General features: G+C 42.7%; 1 protein-coding gene across 4 annotated transcripts in view; it reads left to right on the forward strand.

Moving 5' to 3' along the window:
* The window catches only part of NHSL1 (NHS like 1), a 228,541-nt gene extending 205,808 nt beyond the window's left edge, over positions 1-22,733 (forward strand). For 3 of the 4 annotated variants that reach the window (XM_046004717.1, XM_046004721.1, XM_046004720.1), the window contains exons 4-8: positions 1,475-1,667; positions 5,873-6,004; positions 11,706-14,948; positions 15,460-15,592; positions 20,264-22,733. In XM_046004717.1, the coding sequence (XP_045860673.1) occupies positions 1,475-1,667; positions 5,873-6,004; positions 11,706-14,948; positions 15,460-15,592; positions 20,264-20,999 (4,437 nt within the window). In that variant the 3' untranslated portion in view covers positions 21,000-22,733. The remainder of the gene's footprint in view (positions 1-1,474; positions 1,668-5,872; positions 6,005-11,705; positions 14,949-15,459; positions 15,593-20,263) is intronic. The other variant, XM_046004719.1, reaches the window with a different exon arrangement.
* Positions 22,734-23,737: the final 1,004 nt, after the last annotated feature.

The following is a 23,737-nucleotide window of genomic DNA, read 5'->3' on the forward strand; positions in this document are numbered from 1 at the left end:
CTTGACCAGCAAGGATAGAGTGAATGGACTCCAGTCTTCAGATGATTAGTCTAGACCCTGTCCCCAACACCAAACCATTTCTGTTGGCTCTTCTGCAGTCTTTTTCAAATTTGTGGAGGGCTGGTAGCTGTAGCATAAAAACAGATATTTTGCAGTAAGATGAATCCAATAGTAATAAATAGTGGTGACGGTGTTCTTCTAAGTGATTGAAATTTCTAACTGACACATTTCTATAAATTTCTTACCAGTGTCCTCTTAGAAACTTGCACTAAATCCAGAAAGGTATTAATGCCTGCCTTTTAAAGATAGACGAATCCTCACAAACATGATGTTGAATGAAAGAAGTAAGTTACAAAAGAGAATGTACACCATGGTTCCCTTTGGTCGAATATAGGCAAACAAAGCTGTGGTGTTAGAAGTGAGGAGGGTAGCCCCTGTGTGGTTTGGGGAGGGGAGTGTTGAACTGACTTGGTGCTGGTGACACAGATACTCCTGGGGAACCTTGGAAAGGTTCATTGACTGTTTGTTCTTAAGTAGAACTCGTTTAAATGCCTTATTTTCACAGGTGGAAGTTAGTTGAAGTGCTTTCAACTCGAAGAGCTGTTCTTAGACATTTATTGTATGTTATTGCCATTTCCCAACAAAAGCCAGTTACCCTTATTTGGTCATCATTGTTGTTTGTGAGCACACTGTATTTCTTTCGAGGTCTTGGAGCTGCTCTGTCGAAGAACCAACTGCTCGGCAGCCACATGAAGTCCATGAGAAAGTGCTTGCCTGAACAACTTTCTTGCTTACGCTTTTTAAGGTGGTTTGGGAAGAAAAAGATGGAAGACGGGCTCCCCAGTTAGGATGTTAATCTGTATCAAAACAGACCCTGCCAGAAATGTTTTCATGGAATTCTGATAAGGCTCAAAGCAGAGAGCTTCAGTCAGCTTCTTAGAATTTAACAATTTCACACTGATTTTTTTCATATAAATGGTTTCAGAAGAGCACACACAGTTGAGTAACAATAGCTTTATCATTTCAGAAGTGTTCCTTGAGGTCAGTGCCTAAAAGAAATAAGATTGAGGCTAGAAATTACTGTGAGCAAATAAAATTTTAATAAAAATGGAAACCGATGGCCCCAGCCATAATGTTTCTCTAGGCTTCTTGTGGTAAACGAAATCCGTAAGCTTTCTGACCACAGTACGTATAGGAAAAGCAGGAAGAACTGAAAAGATACTATGGGTCAGCAAAATCTTTTGCAGTCCTCATGGTTTAGAGACTAAGGCCACTGTGTGAATCGTTTATCTGTAACTAGTCAAGCTCAAGGTAAAGAACAGTTTTCTTGCAAACCAGTGCTTCTTTCTTAAACGTGACCTTTTTGTTCGCTTTAAATAAGTTTAAAAATTTTTTCTAAAAATAAGAAATGTGTTTTTAAATGTTTCTGCCAGCTGTTTACACGCTATACTCCTTCTTCCTTTTTTCCCTGCAGTGTTCTATTTCGTCATCAGAAGAAGAAAGACTTATTTCCATCAGGAGACCTAAAACGCCAACCTCAAGTGACTTCTCTGACCTTAATACTCAAACAAATTGGACCAAGTCACTTCCCTTGCCAACACCAGAAGAGAAGATGCGACAGCAAGCCCAGACAGTCCAGGCTGATGTGGTTCCCATTAACATAACTGGTATGCTTTGCTATGCAGATAGGTTTCTAAACGCACTTGGGCTTTGTTTGTTCTGTGCTCTTAGCGTCTCATTTATAAGTCAGAGGTAAATAGCTGTATTCTGGCTTCCTGCTCTTTGTTTAGTGAAAGGAATATTAAAACTTGTGCGTGCATATGAAATATTTCTTGCTTGTTAGAACACTGTGTTACCAAAGGTTGATACCATGCAGTTCATCAAAAGTGTGTGTGGTTTTTTTTCATTGGATTACTTAAAATATCTTACTTTAAATACTTTATTTGAGAACATCTTCTAAACACGGTCCTAGATAAGGAAACAATGACATATTTCCCTTCTAAAGGGCTGTTTTATATAGTATTTGTAGAAGTGAAGAAATACAGTTTTGTGATATTTCTAAATGATACATTTTCTTACATTTTTGTCTTCTCAAGTAGAAAAAGGGAAAAATTGCTTAAAATAATATCAAGTGAATTAACAATTTTAAAGTTAATAGGATGGCAGAATTATATTTTGATTCCCATAAATTTGAATTCTGCACTCTTCAAATAAAAATCAGTTCCTTCTGAATATAAAATTTTTAGAATATGTTATATTAAGTTGGAATATGAATATTGCCAAATATGAAATTCAAGTTCTTTTAGAATATTATGCTCAGATGTTAATCATCTGTGATATTTAAGGGGACAAATAACAAGGTACACAAAGCTCAAAGGCAATATTTCACAAACTTAGAGGAGTTGTTAAAAGATTAAAAGTCACAGTTTTCCTGCTTTATCAGTTCCAGAGCTCACAAAGATTGGTCAGTTGTTTTTTTGGGTGGGGGGGAGAGCAGATGTACTAAATATAAAATAGATGTGTTAAGAGTTAACATTGGATAGGGTGTTCAGATGAAGCAGATTATTAATAATCATCATTGATAAGCCATACAGAGCAAGATCTATAGGGCAGAATGCAAAAAAACAGGTGACCAGTAAGGATGAATTTTCATAAAAAATTGGCATGAAAACTGATAGCACCCTTGCTGTACTTCTGAAGGTACCACTGTTGATCACTGTTAGAAAGGTTTTTACATTTTGATAGTTATTGAAGATTTTGTAAAAACCTATAGATGTTTAAAACTTCCATTTAGAATAAAAATGACATTTGTTTTGAATCCCAGAGAAATTTAGTAAATAAGTGCATGAATTATTTTAAATTCCATATACATTTTTCCATATCTATTGTATTTAAGCCTGAAGAAATAGCATAGTATTTTATTCCATTTTTCTTCGCAACTAACATTGTTAATCTTTCTGAATATGATTCTCAGGCACCTAGGTCGTATCTTTTTAAGATTATTTTTCAAAGTAGCTGTGTTTCAGAATAAAGTGTGTTTATTGCTTGGTGGAATATGTGGACACATATTTTCTGTAAGAAAATTCATTACATTATTTGATTGATTAAATGCAGCAAAAACATAATTACATTATATATGATTAAATGCCTCAGCAGTAGTATTATAAGATAAGAAGATTGTGCTATGAAATATGACAGTCCTTAATGGAATTAGGTAAGTGTATTATCCTGAGATTAGGAAATTTAAAACAAAGTAACAATAACTTCAGAAATAAAGAATTATTTACAGCGAAATGCATTGTAACAACAGTAAACAGTGCTATATCTTTGAGCTCTAATTCTCTCCTGTTGATGACTTAAGTGGATATGAAGTACATCGAGTTTAAAAGGAGTCGTTCAGATACCACAGAGGAAAAGGTGAATGACAACAAAGAAGTGAGCAATATGAGTTATGTCAAAATGCAATTTACTTTTGTGTGTTAACATTTTCCAAAATGTAATAATTAAATATAGTACCTAATTATGTATTTTCTTGATCCATCCTCTGGACCCATGTGTTCACATACATACACTTGTATTTCATAAAGAGATGCTTTTTTCATATTCTGATATGAAGAAGCAATGTATTTAAATTTTTCACTTTTAGCAGTCAAATTGACATAGGTGTTATGTAGCTTCTGCTATTTAAATGTTGTATTTCTGAAGCCCTAGAAGACTTTTGAAACTAAAATGTAGCTTCCCATAGGGAACTGTCATATGTTCATTTATTCGGATGAACACGGACCGTCTAGTTTGATTTCCAATCAGGTTCAGCAGGAGGAAGAAATGTCGATAAATGTACTGTTTCATATCCAGAGTGAAGCCGGCCAGGCATAGAGGTAGAACATTAGCACAATGAGCTGCCAGCCAGAAAATCAATTTAATCCCTTTAGTCATAGTCCTGTAGGGACTCATCATGTTCTAGGAGTTGAAGAGAAAAAAATGTTTCCAATGAAATGTATCTATGTGTAGGTTTCATATTCTGCCATGTGGGATAACAAGTCTTCCACCTGGAAGATAAATAGAGGGGTAAACATACTTCAGCAGTTTCAACAAACTGGCTTTGTACTAATGTCTGAGTTAGCTGTGTTTATTTCTAAGTAGTAACCATGACTAAGGCTGCTTTTCAGTGAAAGGGGGGGACTTAGTTACTCTCATCAAGTATTTATTAAATACCTACCTGTGTCTGAGTGACACAGAGGGTGCTGAGGTCTGTGAGTCATGACACCTACCCTCAAGAAATGTTTAGTCCACCAGGAGGGACAGAACTTTTAGGTCCCGATGCAAGATGAAGAGTTCGATGCCTTTAACAATAGCATAGGTCTTCGATGTCCATTCTCATGGTTTGTTTCTTAATTTCCTTGGAGTTTGGGTGGCTTATCTTTTGGTTTTTTAGGAAGCAAAACTAAAGGGTAAATGGAACTATCAGTGTTTTGTCTGTTCTCAATGCCTCGATACAAGGAAATTGTTTTCCTCTGCCGCAGGAACTCATGGACCCCGGAAGTCCTGACTTGCCCCTTACGAGCACCATGTGTGCTCTCACATGTAGTGATGCATTTATCACAGCAACGGCTCCTTCTGGTGTCTCACTGTCTTCTCTCAGTCCTTTCTGGTTTTCTCCATTAGGAGCAAAGTTGCAGGCATTTTCAGAGCTGCCAGTATTTATCTAAGTTTGCTGCTTCCTGGTGAACTGCGTTTTGATCGTTCAGATCTTCTATCTTCTCTTTAGATAAGTTTCTATTTGCAGTTTATTCCTATTTAAATAGAGGGTACACTGTTTACAACATACCACTATGAATGTGTGTCAGTATTGCTAAAAAGAGTAAATGTTTTCATACTTACTTTTTTACAGCATAAGAATGATGGAAGTATATAATTTGTGTACATATGTATTTTTCAAATCTCTTTTTGAGGAGAATAACCATTTAACAAAGACAGTGCTGTAAAAGTTTATTTAAACTGGCAAATATTTAAAGCAGACCAATCAGTAACTGATACTGTATTATTTTATGGTTTCCCATTGGTGTGTTAATCACACAAGCTCACAATGTAGAGATTAAAAAAAGTCCTGTTGATACGGCATTCTAGGTTTGATTGCAAAATTACGGGAAATGTCTGAATTAAGATCAATTGTAAAAGGTGATTATAAAACAGAGAAAGCAATTCAGCTTTAACAACAGCAGTGCTACTGGGTCTCATTGTGGTAAAAGTACTTGATCATTATAAGGCTTTTTATTTGTCATGATAGTTGTATCTCACACCATAGCAATAACCACAGCCTGTCCAAATTATCAGCCTCCCTGACTGAAAGAAAAAGCTTTTCATCCAGAAATCCTTGATAAGTTATTTGTATCATTCCAGAGGAGAAGACATAAGACAAGAGATAACCAAATAAACCCAATATGCCCACTGCCGTCTCACGTATGCTGATTTAAGAGAGATTTCAGTGACCAGAGGGCCTATGTAAAACACTTCCAAATGAGCCATTTTTTTAAAAACACAGAATCACTCTTCAAGTGTGTTATTAACAGATTGGCCCTTGTTACCCCAGCAGGTCTGCAAATGAGATCAAGGTGTTTCCTTTGGAAGGACACAGACCTGGAAATGGAAAAAAAAAAAAAAAAAGCCTTATGATGATAATGTGCTTTCCTTCTTCTTCTTTTTTTTCTTTTTTTTTTTTTTTGTCCTTCAGCATTCATCCATCATCATATGACTGGCTAACATCATTATTAATACCTTCTTATCATTTTACAACCAGCTTCTGGAAGAAAGTGCATGGTGTTGGCTTGCTTGAAAATAACATTGCTTTGCTTGTTCTACTACTCTATATTAGGGGAGAATTTCGATCGCCAGGCCAGCCTTCGGCGGTCTCTAATTTACACAGACACTCTGGTAAGACGACCGAAGAAAGTCAAAAGGAGAAAGACTATTACAGGAATCCCTGACAACATACAGAAGGAGCTAGGTATGGCTCATCAGAACTGTATTCTGTTGCCCCTGGTTACTGCTCAGCATTACCACGCTAACCTCGTTACTGTGCTTATGAGATCAATACATTCTGATAGCCGTGTGGTGTCCCCAGAGGGTCAGCTTCTCCTCCTGAGTGAGGCACTGGGTGCAGGTCTTAACATCCCATGCCAATGATTTGTTGAATTTTGGTGAGAAGGGAACAGGAAGAGCTTACACGAAAACTGTTAACTGGGATGATGGAAATGTACAGCAATGTCCTCATCTCTGTGAACCTTGTACACTGGGTATTTCCACAACAAAATTTACTTTTCATTTCAATCTTAAGTTTTCATAAAACTGAAAACTCATTCTAGGACTTCAAATTATGAATATAGACTCATTAGTCATACTGACAGTGTTGGTGGCATTTTGTCATCCAAGAGACAGTGGTGTGGGATATTTAGTAAATTCCAGTACACTAGGAAATAGTCATTTGTGTTGGATAGTGCCTTAGTAGAACTTCCAATGAAACAATTTCATAGGTTTCTGGTCAGTACTTTCCCACCTGTGATAAAAACAGAGATAAGACACCCTCCCCTTTTGGGGGAGCTAGTGGAAAGGGTTATTTACTTCATAATTCACGTATCCAAATTATTTCTGCTTATCTTTATATATGCTTTGGATAATCCTTTCCTTCTATATTCACTTCCTCTCTCTGATTTTTACTGGGCCCATTGGGAATGTCTACAGAGGCAGCGGAGGGCATACTGGGTAAGGGGCAGGCGTTCTGACACCACGCTGTGTGGATTCGAACCCTGCCCCTGCCACTTACTGTCTGGGTGGCCTCAAGCTGATTACTTGACCTCTCAGAGTCTACTTCTGCATTCAGGTAGTGTGGGGGCTGATTTAACAGGGCGTATGTCACAGGGTGGTTTGAGGACTTCATGAACTTAGGTGAAGCACTTGGTGCCCAGTGCTGTATGTTCAGTATATGTTAGCATGAGAGCTGCTTTGATAATTACTGTTGAGAACTTAATACTACCTATTTTGAAATTTGCCTCTTTCTCTTCAGCCTGTCTGTGGACTGATTTCCTTTCAGTTACTTTCACCTGATGTGTTTACTTTCCTTTACTATTGAAGTTTATAGTCCAGAAACTCAGAATCATTATTTCTGAACGTGCCCGGGAGTCTTTGAGTCAAAATGAGTTTATCCTCACTGTGGTGATCTGTCTGTTACAGCACTTTGAGGTGCCATTTCAGCTGCCCACATTGTTCCTGTGCGTTTTTTCTCAACACCCCTGCTTAAATGCCTTGTATTAGGGACAGAAGGCTCTTCTCCACCTGGTATTCTCTCTTACTGCCGCCCAGTTCTGCAGTACGTACACTCCGCCTTCCAGACTGAAGCCACAGTGGGACAAGAATAGTGATGCTTTACTTTTGCTCTAGGTAGTTCCAGTGACCCAGATGGCATATAGGTGCCCATATTATTTCATAATACAGGGTGTTATCACAAACAGAGGCAAGACTGCATCCATAGGATTTATGAGATTTGTCTTCAGTTCATGCGGCTGCATCTACTTCCAGATCTGGGCCAGTCCTGCTCATTCTTTCAAACTCTTTATTATTTTTTTCTTTCCTTTAGGTGACAGATAACTAATGTAAGAAACTAGTACATACTCATATGTTCAGTAGATGCTTAATGGGCTCATATCTTACAGCATCCAGGTAACATTTGTATTTTAAGTGATCTTTTAGAGGACATTCTTTAACCTAAAGGAGTGACTTTAAAGATGGACCCTTTGTAAGGTAACAAGGTTGATGTTTTGAGGTAGTCTACATGTTAGTGGCTGTACTACCAAATAGGTAGGTTTTAGATGGCTTAGTGCAAAGAGTGTAAGAACAGTTAGGCCCAGGTAAAGATATATATACACACAAGTATTCAACATGAATTCTCTCTCTCTCTATGCCCCCCAACTCTATACATGTGTATATATAATATGATTTCTAGAACCTCAGAGATAGGAACTTTTATCACTTTTATTACCAAACCAATCAGTGTGGAGCCAGTAACTTAGTTGCCTCTTTGACCTTGCTAGAATGAACTGACCAGCTAGGTAAATCATGTCTTCTGTAATTTTATTTTTAAAATCAATGATTGAGTCCTCAGGGCCCATGTTCATTTCTCTTTTGCATGTAATATAGAAACATCAGTAATGCTGGAGGAAAGAAAATAGCTTTCCCCATACCATTGCATTGTGATTGCCAATCAGGAGACAGTTGATGTCATTTCATAGTCAATGACATGACCTGGATCCTAGCTGGTGGTCATCTGGGACAGTTGTATCTAAGTTAGAGCTACTTTAAAAAAAAAAAGAAAGAAAAGAAAAGAAAGAAGGGAAAAGAAAAAGACAAAGACGAACAACAATTGTAGTTTTATAGATAGGCTAGTAGGAAGGTTTGATTGAGTAAGGGAAAATAACATTTAAATACAGTAACATTCAGCAGAAAATTTGGATCATACATTTTTCTTCATTTTATGACTTCTGGGTGATCTTGCCTATTCTCCCCAATAGTTTGTACTTGTTAAGTTATCTGGTGGTTCAAAGCTTTGTACTACCCAACTAATGATTCTCAGAAACAAACACTTAGTATTTTCCGTAAAAATTAGTCTTTTCTAGATATAAAATGGAGGGAATGTGTCAAACAAATTAGATAAAAAGAGAAAAAGGACATTCACTAAGAAAGATATTTGCTATTCACTAGACCTTAGCCACGTTTCGGGGATTTGGATTTTTTAAAAAATCTAACCAGAGATTCTTTCAGAATTAGAGAGTTGATTGTGCTTAATTCTATGTGCTCTTCACGTCAAAATCCATAAATAATGGACTCTAGAGGTGAGCCACTTAATAATGCTAAGTCAAGGTATGATATTTATTTTTTCAAGCAGTTTATGGCTTATAATTTGTTGCCTTCCATAATTTTTTCTTTACTCTTATTTTCTTAAATGTACATAGAAATGTATTTGAACAACCCCCTCATGAGTTTTCATCTTCTAGAATCAGATAGGATCATTTTGTTGTTTTATAACTATATTTGTTACTGAATAGTTTGGATACTTCTAGAACAGTACCTCTTCCCCAAGCAGAAAAAGCTTCATTTAAAGGAAGCCCCTTCTTGGGGCATCTGGGTGGCTCAGGCAGTGAAGCTTCTGCCTTTGGCTCAGGTCATGATCATAGGGTTCCTGGATCTGACCTAGCGGTGGGCTCCCTGCTCAGCAAGGAGTCTGCTTATCCCTCTCCCCTTGGCTCACGCTTCCCCCACCCCTTTCTTTCTCTCTGTCAAATAAATAACTAAAATCATTATATAAAATAAAATAAAAGGTATCCCCTTCTGAATAATTATTGATAGTTTGTACTAAGAACACTAAGAACATAAGATCAGACACAACTTCTTAAAAATCCACATATTAAACCTTAAATTAACTAACCTGCAGATATCTGTCTTCATTGTCAATGTCTTCATTGATTACATGTTTTTTAAAAATTGGATATCCCTTGTAGTATTATGTAATAAGTAAGAAATATATGTAATTATTTCTTTACATTATATTTTATAATCAGATACACCCTATTAAGAGTTTTAGCAACACCTCAGAGTCTATATTTGTTTGCACATCTCTTTTTATAGTCTTTTTCTGTTACTTAATTCTGGTCAGATCCATTTATTTGTGTCCTTTAATATGCGACACTTTTATACTATGAAAATATTAGAGGCTCTGTTCTGGGAATGGAACTTCAGTGATCCCTATGATCAATGATACATGAGTTATTTTTTATGTGTATTTTTAAAGATCTTCAGAAAAAAATCATTATTTTAATAAGAAAGTTGTGTTGGGCCATAGACAGTGGAGAAATTGCTATATTTCCATTTTCAGGAGCCTAGAATGGTTTCATGTTCAAAATTGTTAACTGAGAGAATCAGTATATTGTTTATGGCTCTTACAGACAGTTCAGAATCTACCACTGATCTCATGCAAAAATGACTGCAATTTTGAAAGAAAAAGTTAGTAAAATCCATTGTTGAATGGAATAAGATATCTTGAATATTTGGAACCAAACTGGTGCAAACTGATACAGCCAAACTAGTCAATTTCCCCCTTCTGAAATCCCAAGTGGCAAAAACTTTATCTTTTGTTTTCTTTCCTCAAAGTGGACTTTTCTCCTCCTCCTGCCCATTGCCCACTTCCTCTCTTTCTAGGGAAGAACCTTATGTGTATGTGTGTGTATCTGTCTGTCTTCAGTGAGTGTGCCTGGCAGAGGGTAAGGGAATGAAATAGGTGCTCTCTGCTAAAGATACAGGTATGAAAATACTCTCCATCATCACAAGTGAGGGAACAGGCACTTTATGCTTTATTCCTCATAGGATGACATCTCCTTTGTAGTTCAGCAAGAATATTGCTGCCATATTTGTAATATCCTTTGCTGCTCAGATGAGCAGAATGCTCTATAGCCAGCCAGGGACAGTGGTTAATTCATGTGGGATAGGGAGGGAGTTCCCAGGAATCCCATCACCACCAGTGTCCTCTACCCAGGTGAGCAGAGTACTCAGCTTGCATTGCTCAGCAAAACCCCTGCTGGAGATTTTTGTTTTTAAGTTTTTGAAACAATGTAGAAAAAAAACTGGTTATACTGTTATTTTTCAAGATATAATGTATCCTAATGGTTACTACGCATGAATTGATTTTTTTTTCCCCCTCTCTCTCCACTTTGGCTAAGTTGTTGGTTTGTGGGGTTTTTTTGTTTGTTTGTTTCTGTTTTTTTTTTTTAAGATTCTGTTCCTTTCTAGGTAGCTTGAAATCTGTTACCTATACTTTAGGGTTTTTTGTTGTCCCCCTCCCCCCCTTATCCATTTCCCTCTGTTTGGCCCTCTTTATGCCTTTTTTTTTTTTCTTTTCTTTAAATATACCTACTCTCAGTTTGGTTGTAAAGCTCCAATAAATGAATAACTGTAATTTGAGGAAATGCTCACTGTCACTGGATCAGTTCCTGCTGCTTTTTCCGCACCAGAACACAACAGATTGCTTCTGGATTTTGAATGTCACTGACAGACAGATGACAATGCTGTAAGATGGATAAAGATAGATAATGAAATGGTCGAAACGCAGATGGGCCTGTAAATCACTTTTCCTTAGGATTTCCTTCTGACATAAAAAATTAATATAATTAACACTGTTCTATACCAATATACCTTGTAAATAGTGTCTCTGTAGCCTCCTGTTGAACCGCTCCATTCATCTGTCTTTGGGAAAGATGGTCACAGCTTGACAAGATGCCCTCCACAGTCACCTGTTGGGTGACAGGCCACCTTGAAATCTTTACCAAAAGGAGGTTCTTTGAAAAGTAGATCTTCCAACAGGCACTCAGCCTTGCTCTCAAAGAGAGTAACTGAGAATTCCTTATGTAGCCCTTAGTCTGTAGGAGGATTTGAAGTACAAATCAAGAGACGTACATGAAATTCCTAATAAAGGTTTTTACTTTCGGGGCTGTCAGTAACTATTTAAACTCTCACTCTGGTGCTACAGGAGAAAAGAAACTAGATCAAGTAGAAAATATATATATATATATTTTTTAAATACAACAGGGTAAGAAGGGGATGAGGGTACAGGTGATGAACTAAGATATTTTTAGATAACAAGCCTCTTTCTGCTTTATCTCCAGCATCGGGCACGGGCCAAGATGATGTTGGGGGTCACTCAATATACACCCCAGAACACTACTCTACACTAGGAAGGCTTGATAGCTCTCAGTCTGCGGGGCAGCGCTCAGAAACCAGGGACTCCAGCTGTCAGACTGAGGAAGTGAAAGTTGTACCACCTTCCATGAGAAGAATCAGGGCACAGAAGGGGCAAGGCATTGCTGCCCAGATGAGCCACTTCTCAGGCTCCTCTGGGAACATGTCTGTGTTGAGCGATTCTGCGGGCATTGTATTCCCTTCTCGCCTCAACAGTGATGCTGGTTTCCACAGTCTCCCACGTTCTGGGGCGAGGGCGAGTGTTCAGTCCCTGGAGCCACGGCTGGGTCCCTTGGGCCCCACAGAAGACCTGGATGGCCCTTACGCCTACCACAGCGGTCACCCACAAGTAGATGAAAACTTAGGACATTTAGGAGGAGCCTCAAGGACCGGGATGCTTTTGAGGCCCAAGTCCCAGGAGCTGAGGCCTTTTGAGAACGTAATCAGCCCAGCATGTGTGGTCTCTCCTCACGCCACCTACTCTCCCAGCGTCATCCCAAATGCCACACTCTCTTCCTCCTCCGAGATTGTTATTATTCACACTGCTCAGAGTTCAGGACAGCTGGACAGCAAAATTACCAGCTCATCTTCGTACGCAAAGATAAAATCCAGAGCCCACCTCCTCCCCAGGCATGCTAGTAAAGAGGACCATCAGCCTCCCAGTGGGAACTGGACAGAGGGTCACTCCAGCATTCTTTCACAGGCCTTAGATCCCCATTCCCCCGGGGCAGCCACACTGTTGCCGATCTGTGACTCAGCGGTCTCTCTAAATACGCCAGCACATCAGGAGAATGGATCCCAAGCCATAAGCTATAACTGTAAAAACCACCTGAGCTCTCCAGCCCACGCTCAGGACGTGGATGGCAAGAGCGAGTCCAGTTACTCAGGAGGTACGGGGCCCGGCAGCTCCGAGCCCTGGGAATACAGTGCCTCTGGTAACGGGCAGACATCCCCACTGAAGGCACATGGGGCAAGTCCTGGCTACTCCACTCCTGGGAGTAACGTGAGCAGCTGCAGTTTGGACCAGACATCCACCAAAGATGATGCCAGGTCCCTGTATTCAGAGGAGCATGATGGCTACTACACGTGTGTGCAGCCTGACCCGGGACACAGATCTGGAAACCAGAACAGTAGCGATGGCTTTGGGAACCCCAGGCACAGTGTGGTCAACGTGTTTGATGGGAGAGCTCAGAAAAACCAAGGGGACCGGTCACATTACCATGACAAGTCTCTCTCGCGGAATATCTCTCTGAAAAAGGCGAAGAAGCCGCCTCTGCCACCTTCGAGGACGGACTCCCTGCGCAGGATTCCCAAGAAGGGCGTGCAGCCAAATGGGCAGGCGCTGAACGAGAGCCTGATCGCCTCCCTCCAGCACTCGCTGCAGCTGAACCTCCCGGGCAAGGGCGGCAGCTCGCCCTCACAGAGCCCCTGCAGTGACTTTGAAGAGCCCTGGCTGCCTCGCTCCCGCAGCCAGAGCACGGTGAGCGGAGGCAGCAGCATGACCTCGGCCACCACCCCCAATGTCTACTCCCTGTGCGGGGCCACGCCGTCGCAGAGTGACACGAGCAGCGTCAAGTCCGAGTACACGGACCCTTGGGGTTACTACATTGACTACACCGGCATGCAGGAAGACCCTGGGCACGCTGGCGGGGGCTGCTCGGCCGGCAGCGGGGCGCCGGCAGGGAACGGGCCAGTCCACCATGTCCACGAGGGAGCCAGGACCGTGATGCCTCAAGTGCCTGGTGGCTCCGTCAAACCAAAGATCACATCGCCGGAGAAATCCCACAGGGTCACTTCTCCATCTAGTGGGTATTCCAGCCAGTCCAACACACCCACAGCACTCACCCCTGTGCCTGTGTATTTAAAATCAGCGTCACCAGCAAACGGGAAGGGGAAGACCAAGCCCAAAGTGCCAGAAAGGAAGTCCTCTCTGATATCTTCAATCTCCATCTCCTCCTCGTCCACATCTCTGTCTTCTAACACTTCCACAGAAGGGAGCGGGACCATGAAGAAGCTGGATTCGGTGCTGGCCTCTCCCCCTGCCGCTGCCCCTCTCCCTTCTCTTCCCTCACCTTGTCCTGCGGACAAGTCTCCTTTCCTTCCTCCTCCCCCGCCTTCAGCGGATTCCCCAAACGGCTCTCTGCCTCAGTCTCCCCTCTTCCCCCCTCCGCCGCCGCCAGAAGTTCTCACTCCCTTCTCTCCCCCGACCAGCACATGCTTTCCTCCTCCCCCCAGGGCACTTAGCCCCCTTACTCTGGGTGCCCCTGCTGCCCTGCCCCCTGCCCCTGCTTCCGGACCCTCCTCAGCTCCCCCTCCTGCCCCACCCCTTGACCCCAAATGGATGAAAGATGCCAGGCCTTCTTTGAAAAAATCTGGCCCGCCAGAATGCTCCCGGGAGGCCTTCCGGCAGCCTCCTAACAAGGAGGAGGGCAGCAGACCCCCCATGCCCCTGATAACCACTGAAGCGTTGCAGATGGTACAGTTGAGGCCCGTGAAAAAGAACTCAGGAACCGAGCAAGCACTGTTATATGAACAAGTATCTCAGGAAAAACTAACTCCGGTTGTTCCCCAGTATCATTTAAAGCCATCTGCTTTCATGAAATCCCGAAATAGCATAAATGAAATGGAGAGTGAAAGCCAGCCTGCCTCTGTGACAAGCTCGCCGCCGACTCCTGCCAAGAGCTTGAGTCAGGGTCACCAGGACAGTGCAGCCGAGCGTGGCCTCCCGAGCCGCAGTCCCGGCAGCGCCGGGGAGTCAGAGGCTGGGCGGGACCCCGGGGCCGCCCCGCTGCGGGAGCCCCCCGGCCCTTCACCCAGCAGGAAGCCGCCCCCCATTTCCAAGAAGCCCAAACTGTTCCTCGTGGTGCCGCCTCCGCAGAGAGATTTCACAGCGGAGCCCGCGGAGAACGTGAGCGGAGCATCACCCAGCCCCACGAGGGGAGAGGCAACAGAGAGTTGTAGAGCCAGGGCTGGTGCTGAGGAGACGGGCTCTGGCAGCTTGGTTCTCGAGGGAGGAGCCGCAGGATCGTCCCCGGATAGAGTGAAAGCCAATGTCCCCATGGTGCAGCCCGATGTCTCGCCAGCCCCCACGCGGGAGGAGCCAGGTGCCGAGCTCGGTGCAGACGGTGGAGGCAGCGTGGAGAGTTGCCTGTCGCTCCAGGACGGAGGGCGTGAGTATGCTTTTCTCTCTCCTTCCCCTCAGACCATATGCAGCCCCTGTAGAAGAGAAGGCTAGTGCGTGTCCCCGGGAAAGCCAGCCGCATGTGGGCTGCCGGTGCCGCCACACACTCAGGTTACCAACTGGGCATTTTAAGAAATTTAAAAAAAAAAAAAAAAATCGAGATCTCAGGGTATTGCTTCCCGAACGTCAGAAAATAGAGGGGTAGGGTGGTCTGCAGCAGACAGGGCATTAAATAGCAAGGGGTAGTCGTCTCCCTTCTAGAGAGCTGCAGAGAAATGTTACAACAAGATTTAAGACAGATTCAGTAGGAATTCTAGACTTCAACAGAAAAGAATGAGCTCTGGCTGTCCTGATCAGAATCGAAGATCAAAATGACAGACCCCACTGCCTGCCTGTCCTGTGGTCCTCCGTTGGCAGGAATGGCAGGGACAGCATATTGGGAAGCCTGGCTGAAGACTGAAATTCAAGTCACTTGTGCGTCCTGTGCTTGCTTCTTCTAGCTGGGGTACCAGAGCCTGACACAGCTGGTTCTTCCTCCGAAGCCAGTGACTTCCTTAGGGAAGAAGGGAGTGATGAGGTGATGACCCCCAGTCGACCCCGGACCACAGAAGACCTTTTTGCAGCTATTCACAGGTATCTAAAGCTCCTTCCTCTTAATTTTGATCTTTACGAGTCTACCTTTCTAAATGCTTTCTCACTTTGTTTTCCTTGAGTTTTTTCCTGTCACCCATTAGTTTGATCATCTATTTTTAGTGTGTTTTGTATTCTTAACTTCCTCTGACTCCCAATTTCTGTTTTACTTTGTTCCACTGATTTTTATGATGATATGGGGGACAGAGACTCCATGTGGTGCCTTCTGCTTGGCATTGCGCTTGCTGGCAAGAAATGCAATGTGTCAGTCATATGACAGTATTTATAAGAATTGGATTAGAGCAATGGATAGTCCAGTCCAGGATGAACGAGGCTATGTTTTGTGGATATAAGCTACACAGACCAGCTCCACAGGACTTCTTTCCTAAGGGTGTGTTGTGTGTGTGTGTGTGTGTGTGTGTGTTTAATTATTTTTGTGTTATAGAAATTTCAGGATTTTTTAGTGCAGTTGTCTTGGCTACTTAAATGTTTCAGTACAAGAGTACAATCTTTCCAAAGCAGAGTGGAAGGAATTAAATTTGTTATTGTATACTGTTAGTGCCATCTACTGGCATGAGAAATTGTTGGGTTTTAAAAAATATAGAGTAAATTTTTCAAAATAACTGCCTAAACTGTTGTTACACTTTTTACATGTGGTCGCCTTAGAGAGTGAGTATAATTTAGCACAAAAACTATATACTGCCTTTTTTTCTGATTGTAAACAGCCTGTACTCCCAGGAGTATCTTTGTAGGAATTGATAAGGTTGTACATGTACAAGTACTTTGAAACACAATACTGTATAAACCCTTTGCTTCCTTCTCGACTTCTTTGCCACAGTATTTTCAGATAATTCTTATGAATGTCCTTCTGCTGCCAAGGCCTTACACTGCACTGAATGGAGGTCCCTTTATTTCTTCCAGAAACAAAGATGCCTATAAAGTCATTTGATTCTCTGTGTAAATAACCTTGTGTCAGGACTGTTTTCCCTTCTAGGAATTTAACTGAAAAGGCTATTGCATGAGATGAAAAACATAGGACTGTCTTGATTTGAAATTCCCCATGCAGCATATAAATATCTAACTTGGAGGGGAGCGGTGGAACCAAGCAAAGGAGTTAGGTGTTTGTCAAGAATTTTGTTCTTTACCTCTTGACTCTAGTATTGGTATAATATCCCCAAAGACCCTAAAGACTGCCTCTTTAATAACATTGTTTTTCTGACTGGTATCTTCGATCTCATTAGAAATCAATGAGGTAAATGGTACATACTCATCCTGTCTGATGGCTGAGTAAAATGAAAGAGGGCATGTGATAGGATGAGCACTGGGTGTTATATTCAACTAATGAATCATTGAACATTGTATCAGAAACTAATGATGTACTATACCCTGGCTAATTGAATTTAAATTAAAAAAATCAAACAATCCAATCAGAAAAAAGAAATAAAGAGATAGCTGCTTATGAAACTGTTTCTCAGAACAGTGAAATGAAAATGCTGCATCCTTTGAAGCCAACTTTAAGTGGTATTTCTAGAAGTTTACACAGATGTTTCTAACTCTCACTGTGCTAGACACATAATAAGCACTTAATAAATATTTTCTGAATTAAATGAAACCGATTGGAATTTAACTCTTAGGAATTCTTCCAAGACTCAACGTCTTTCATTTAGTCTGGAATGCACTGGGTTGCACGTAGGCATATAGATTTATAGTAGCAGTCCCCAGAGAAGATGTGTTGCTGATGGCTCTGTGTACTAACTACTTGGTCTCAGTGAGGAACCCAACTGTTGTGGGGCCAAGTTATTATGTGCTTTTCCAAAAAATATGCCAAAGTTCGCATCCATCTTTTACTTTGGGAAGCTTCTTAAGGCACCAAGAAATCTGTGGTTTCTCCTACTAGTGAATTCTATCTACTGCAGACATGGAAATCTGCCAGTCTCTATTATTCTGTGTACACATGGTAGAAGTAAAGGCCAAGTAGGGTATGGATCACAAAGAGAGCAAGGACACCTGCTCATTTTTGTTTTAGCATCAATAGTGTATTAGCAGACATAAGAAAAAAATCCATCTGAAGTCTGATTTTTAGGTCTTAATTTTATATTTGTCAGCACTGAGCTAATAATTTAAAAGAAGGAGTATCTCAACTGTACCACAGCCTTCAGATTTTATAATGCAAATTAATTCACTTCAGATTTAAAGCCAGATGGAAAATGTGGAACACCAGTTGAGGTGTGAAATTTTTATATTTATTGAAGTAATTAGTTTTCAAGCCCATGTTAACTGTTTGAGCACTTTTTATAGCCCTCTTCTTTAGAAATACACACACAGTGTATGTGTGTGTGTGTGTATACACATGTATACATACGTTTATGCCGAGAATTCATAGAATTCATATGTTTAGATTTAATTCTCATTTTTGGGCCGCAGCTGCTCTTGAGAAACAACAAACCATAAAATTCCCATTTCCTATCTTAATTTGAAGTTCACAGTTAAAGGCCATAACTTGAATCAGGGGTAGCCAGGGACTTGATGTGTGGGTCTTAGCACACCCTCACCTTTTAAAACCCAAACAAGAACTTAGGCTCCAAAGTGGTCCCTGCAAGGGTCCAGTGAACAGAGCTGCCCTTGAGAAGGACCCACTAGAGGTCGTGAGGTCACGTGCTGCGGGGGGGTGGGGAGATACTGCATCGTGTCCTCATCCTTGTAGGAGGCTGTATGGCTTCTTTCTTTGGCCTTAGTTACCTTCTCTGGTCAGACGGGCTGAAGTCATTTCCGGCTCTGAGATGCTGAGACGTATTTCTGTCGGCTGGTCAGGAATGTGTGCCGGAGCACCGCTCTCTGCAGACAGCGGAGCAGAGCCATTGACCCAAAGTATCAGAGGCCCAGCTCGACAGCCTCCAAGGGGCTGGTGCCATGTCAGCTCTGGCTGCCCTTCACACTTTGTTTTCAGCCTTCACCACTTCCTGTCTTCCACTTTGGGGGCTTTCCTTTTGGCCAGAAGGATGGAGAGGACCCAGGGAGAACCAAGCCCCCGGCAGCCTGCAGGGTCCATCCTCTCCAGTGCCTGGTTGTGCGGGCCTGGTCAGAACAGCGCAGAAGCCTGGCCTGGTGGCAGAGGCAAGAGCTGGAGTTCCCTGAATGACAGTTTGGTTAAGCACATCCTTCATGCCCCACGCTCCATGGCTGTTATTTGCACTCATCTTTACTGGTAAAGTGTGAGCTCTCCACTGTTTATTTCCCCTCCAGGTAGGAAAGTGGGTCAGAAACTTAAACTTGCCCAAGGTCATAGAGCAAGGAAACTTGAGTGTGGGATTTAACCCAGGTCTGTGTGACTCTGGGGTTCTTTAGCTCACTGAAGCCTCACAGACCTGTGAGGTTAGTGTCCTCACCCCCATTCTGCAAGTACTAAAGCGAAGTTGCAGCATAGATGAGTAGCTTGCCCAAGGTGCCACAGCTGGAAGTGCTCAAATTCAGTTCTTTTTTTTTTTTTAAGATTTTATTTATTTATTTGACAAACAAAGATCACAAGTAGGCAGAGAAGCAAGCAGAGAGAGAGGAAGGGAAGCAGGCTCCCTGCTGAGCAGAGAGCCCGATGCGGGGCTCGATCCCCAGGACCCCGGGGTCATGACCTGAGCCAAAGGCAGAGGCTTTAACCCCCTGAGCCACCCAGGTGCCCCTCAAATTCAGTTATTTGTATATACAATAGCATCCTCTTTATCTTTCCCTGCTGCATATGCTGGAATTTTATAGCAAACAAAGAGATAATACCCGTGTCTTTATTTGATTAAATGTACCGAGTTTCCTTAAAGCACCTGCACTTCACTGAGAGATTTCTTGCAGACTGAGTTGACTTAGGAAGAGACCAGCAAGGGGCCCCTTGGCTCATCTGCTTTACTACCCCTGACTCACTCTCGGTACAAAACACATGGAACAGTGAGGTTCTTAGAGACTGAAGACAAGAAGCACCTCCAGGAAACATTTTACTTGTCCCTACAGGCCCCTCATCTTTTACATTGTCCCCACATTCCTCAGATTTTCTTTATTGGTGGGAGGTTGTCTGAAGTCAGTCAGGCAACAGAATGTGGTGTGGAAGGTTCACCCTTGTTTTCTGGAAAACGGGATTTTGAGAAGTTGACATAGGGTCCAGTAAGAGCCAAGGAAGACTGGTTTTATGTCAGACTCTAGAATGACTAAGAATGCAGAGTTGTAGAGTCATTCTAGAACCTGAGGGTGGGGGCTTACCTCAAGGTAGGCAATATTTTGGGGGTTGGCTTACGCATTAGCCCTGTTGAAGGGCTAAAGTCAAACAAGAAAGAGTAGAGAAGAGCATGGTCAGCACTGAAATGCTCTCAAGATCAGTCCAGTATAGGAGAGTTAAATAAAAAAAAAAAAAATGACAATTATTTGAAACTTTTGAAGTGATCCTCACCAAAATAAGTTAATATCACATCTGAGATGTGTTTCAAAATAATCCAGTGAGGGTAGAGATGAAAGAAAAGATGGCCGTAAAGTAATCATCCACCATAGCAGGGTCAGGGGCTCATGTGATACTACAATGAGCTATTAAAATAACTCTTCACAAACGGTGATGTGAGTATGCAGTGAGCAGCGTGGTTGTGACTGACGTCCCATGGCCCCCTGGGAATTAACCATCATCTTAATGTCATTAAATCTCAGATCCAAGAGGAAAGTCCTCGGCCGTAAAGATTCAGATGACGATCACTCCCGGAACCATTCTCCCTCCCCTCCAGTGACACCCACCGGTGCTGCCCCCAGCCTGGCATCCCCAAAACAAGTGGGGTCAATTCAGAGAAGCGTCCGTAAAAGCAGCACCAGCAGTGACAACTTCAAAGCTCTGCTGCTAAAAAAGGGGAGTCGCTCAGACACCAGTGCTCGCATGTCTGCAGCCGAGATGCTAAAGAACACAGACCCTAGATTCCAGAGGTCAAGGTCAGAGCCTTCGCCAGACACCCCCGAGAGCCCATCCAGCTGCTCCCCCAGCAAGAACAGAAGGGCCCAGGAGGAGTGGGCCAAGAACGAAGGCTTGATGCCTCGGAGTCTGTCCTTTTCCGGCCCCCGGTACGGCCGCAGTCGGACCCCACCTTCCGCCGCCAGCAGCAGGTTCAGCGTGCGGAACCGGATCCAGAGCAGCCCCATGACGGTTATCTCGGAAGGCGAAGGGGAGGCCCTGGAGCCGGTAGACAACAGAGCTTGTTGGGCCCTGGACACAGCAAGGGGGTGTTCCCTGGATGGACTGGTAGGGGGCGAAACGGACCAGGGCAGCCTGCTCTGTGGTGGGGAGCCTGCCGCCTCCCTGCAGGCACAGGGTCCCAGCCCCACAGATGGGCCAATCCATGCCGGGGGCGCAGATCCAGCAGAACAGAGCGGAGGTCCTCTGCGGGCAGAGAGCTAGGGACCAGAGCCTGACTCTCCCAGGTAATGCGAGGGAGACGCGCAACATGTGGCTCTAGGAAAGCCCGGCACACAGGTACCCTTCCCTGCCTGGCCCGGGGATCCCACTCAGCGTTTGCTCCGTTCCTGCCCTGGGCCCCAGCGTGGAAGGAGAGCATCCCATAGGACTCACTTGGCACTTGCCCTGTGGCTTAAAAGCAAAGTAGAAGCTTAACTTCTTAAAGTGCTTCCTGGGGAAGACTTTTTTTTTTTTTTTTTTTTTTTTTTTTTTGCAAAATGCTGGGTGTATGTGTGGAGGGGTGTGTGTGTGTGCATTTTGAACACTTTACATGTTTAAAAAATACACACATACAGTGTGTACAGAAGTAGAAGGAAACACAGTTAAGCTGGGTAGAGGAATGGAGGCTTCTGGACTAGGTGGTAAGAATCGCTTTAAAAGTATCACGTTGTCGGAAATTAGTGAGTTCCGGAAGGAAGGGAGTGAGAGAAGCGTTCCTTCTAAGAAAGAGGGGGCCTGTGCGTGGGTGCCCCTGCAGAGGACACATGGCGGTGCGGGCCCCAGTGTGCTTTCCATGTGAGCCATGTCATGATGAACCCAAAACAGTGGGAAAGTGCTAAAGGACTAATGGGTTCAGGTACTTTTTTCGGGGCGGGGCGGGGGGTGGTTCTTTTTCGTGAAAATGGCAAACGCGTGGAGGGGCGGCGCTGTAACTCGGAGCCAGCTGCTGGTGCAGACACAGACTCCCAGCTCTCAGCCTGACTTTGAGACACGGGGTCCTTCTGTACTGAATTCCCTCCTTGAGACTAGCAGTGAGGTGGGCACAGGTGGGGAGGGTGAGCGAGGAGGGGGCACGTGAGACCCTGCTGGAAGCGGTTTCCTGCTTAGTCAACAAACCTATTTTTCAGAATTAAATTTGAAAACTTGCACTACAGAACTGTGGGTGGAGATTTTCCTTTTACGACTGTTTGTACCAGAGTTTAAACTTCCATTTGGCAATTTCTTACCACTTGAAACGTCAACATTTGCTAACTTTTGGATATCCTTTTGGTTACACCAAAGAAAAAGGTATGGCTATTTTTCCTTGAACTGCCTACAGTATCATGTCCTCATTTGGAAAGGTTTATGAGAATCGATTATATATTACCTTACTTTGAAGAAAATGCTGAATAGCTCTTGTTAGTCAAATAAACTAATACAAATTGGCAGGGCTTGGCTATTAATTAGCCCTGGGAAATGAGTTTTTAGATTAAAAAGATTTTTGCATCATTTGGTTTGTGAGTTTTTATATATTTTATAAGGAACTGAGTTGGCTAATTACCATCTAATCTTCTCCAGTTAGAATTTTAATACTTTTAGGCATGGGAGAAAAGTGTGTAAAGTATTTATTTTTATGTCCTATTCTTGTGACCTCCTTTCCCCATTCCCTCCCAACTGACGTGGACTTGGATTCCTGTATTTGTTGACTAAATAAAATCAGTCTTGTCTTCTTCATTCGAAGGACCTAAGAGGACAGTACTGAGATTCTTGGCCTGTGTTACAATGCAGCTGCCAGTGGTCATCTATTTTGGTATAAAAATATCATCGATAAGTTGGACTGTACAGGCCAGATTATCAAAGGGTTTGTTACACATTACAGCTTTAGGTACCCATTTTAGACACGTCTTTGAGACAAAAACAAACCTATAGGATTAAGACTTCCTCCGTTCTCGGAAGAAAACAAAACACTTCTTTTCACACAACCAGAAATCAAGACCTGACATTTGGCTGAAGGCTAAAGGACTTTTTACCATTTGGAGCAATTGTCTACTACATTGGGCACAAGGATCTTTTCTTCTAAATTTTAGAAAAGTGGTGTTGGCTTCTGAATATGAAGTCTTCTCATAGCTCCCTAAACAGGATTAGAATGTACGTGGATATCAGAAAACTTTAACTTAATATATAAATCATTTATGTCGAAGGTATAAAGTAAACAACATCAAAGCCAATTATGAAACTATTTAAAAAATTCCATTTTTAAAGAAAAATTAGGTTTTAAAATTTTCTTTGAATAAAACAATTGTAAAGTAAATATTTGAACGTTATTTCTTTTCGTTTGTACACTCATTTTTGAATAATAAGGTAGGCCTCCTTTCACGGAACTGTTGAGTGCTTTGCTGGATCCAAACAGAACAGCAGTGAAGACCAGAAGGCGCCTGTGGGAGGTGGGGACCCAACAGAGAGGAGAGAGAACATCACAGACGCTGGATGGTGCCATCTAAAAGGACATACGGAAAAACAACTCTGAACAATGTCCTATCGACTCTTGAATAAAAAAGGAAAAATGACTGATAGTTCAGGTGATGTGGCATGTGGAGGGCTTTGGCTTTGCTGCTTTACTCCTCTGTGAGGACTCGCTGCTGGTTAACAGACCATACCATCTTTAAAAATTTAGGCAGCGTAGACGTGTGACCTTGCCTCATACCCTGAGACTGTAAGTGCCAGAGAATCGTAGACAGAAGTCCTGGGGCTAAATTATTTCCACCTTATTTTTCCTGAGAGTTGGGAGAGACAAGTGACCGGGTGGCCTGTCAGTGGGAAGCCACCTCACCTTTGGTCTGATTTCTGCCCTCCTGTTTCTGAAGAATCTCGATTGTGAGACCATTGCTTCTCCTGTGGGGAGGGAGTCACAGTAACAAGGGGAAGAAAGGAGGCATTTCCACATCTGTCTTCTGCCTGCCCTGCAGCACCACACCGGGCTC

The sequence above is a fragment of the Meles meles genome, chromosome 5, assembly GCF_922984935.1.
Source record: "Meles meles chromosome 5, mMelMel3.1 paternal haplotype, whole genome shotgun sequence".
Classification (NCBI taxonomy): Eukaryota; Metazoa; Chordata; class Mammalia; order Carnivora; family Mustelidae; genus Meles; species Meles meles.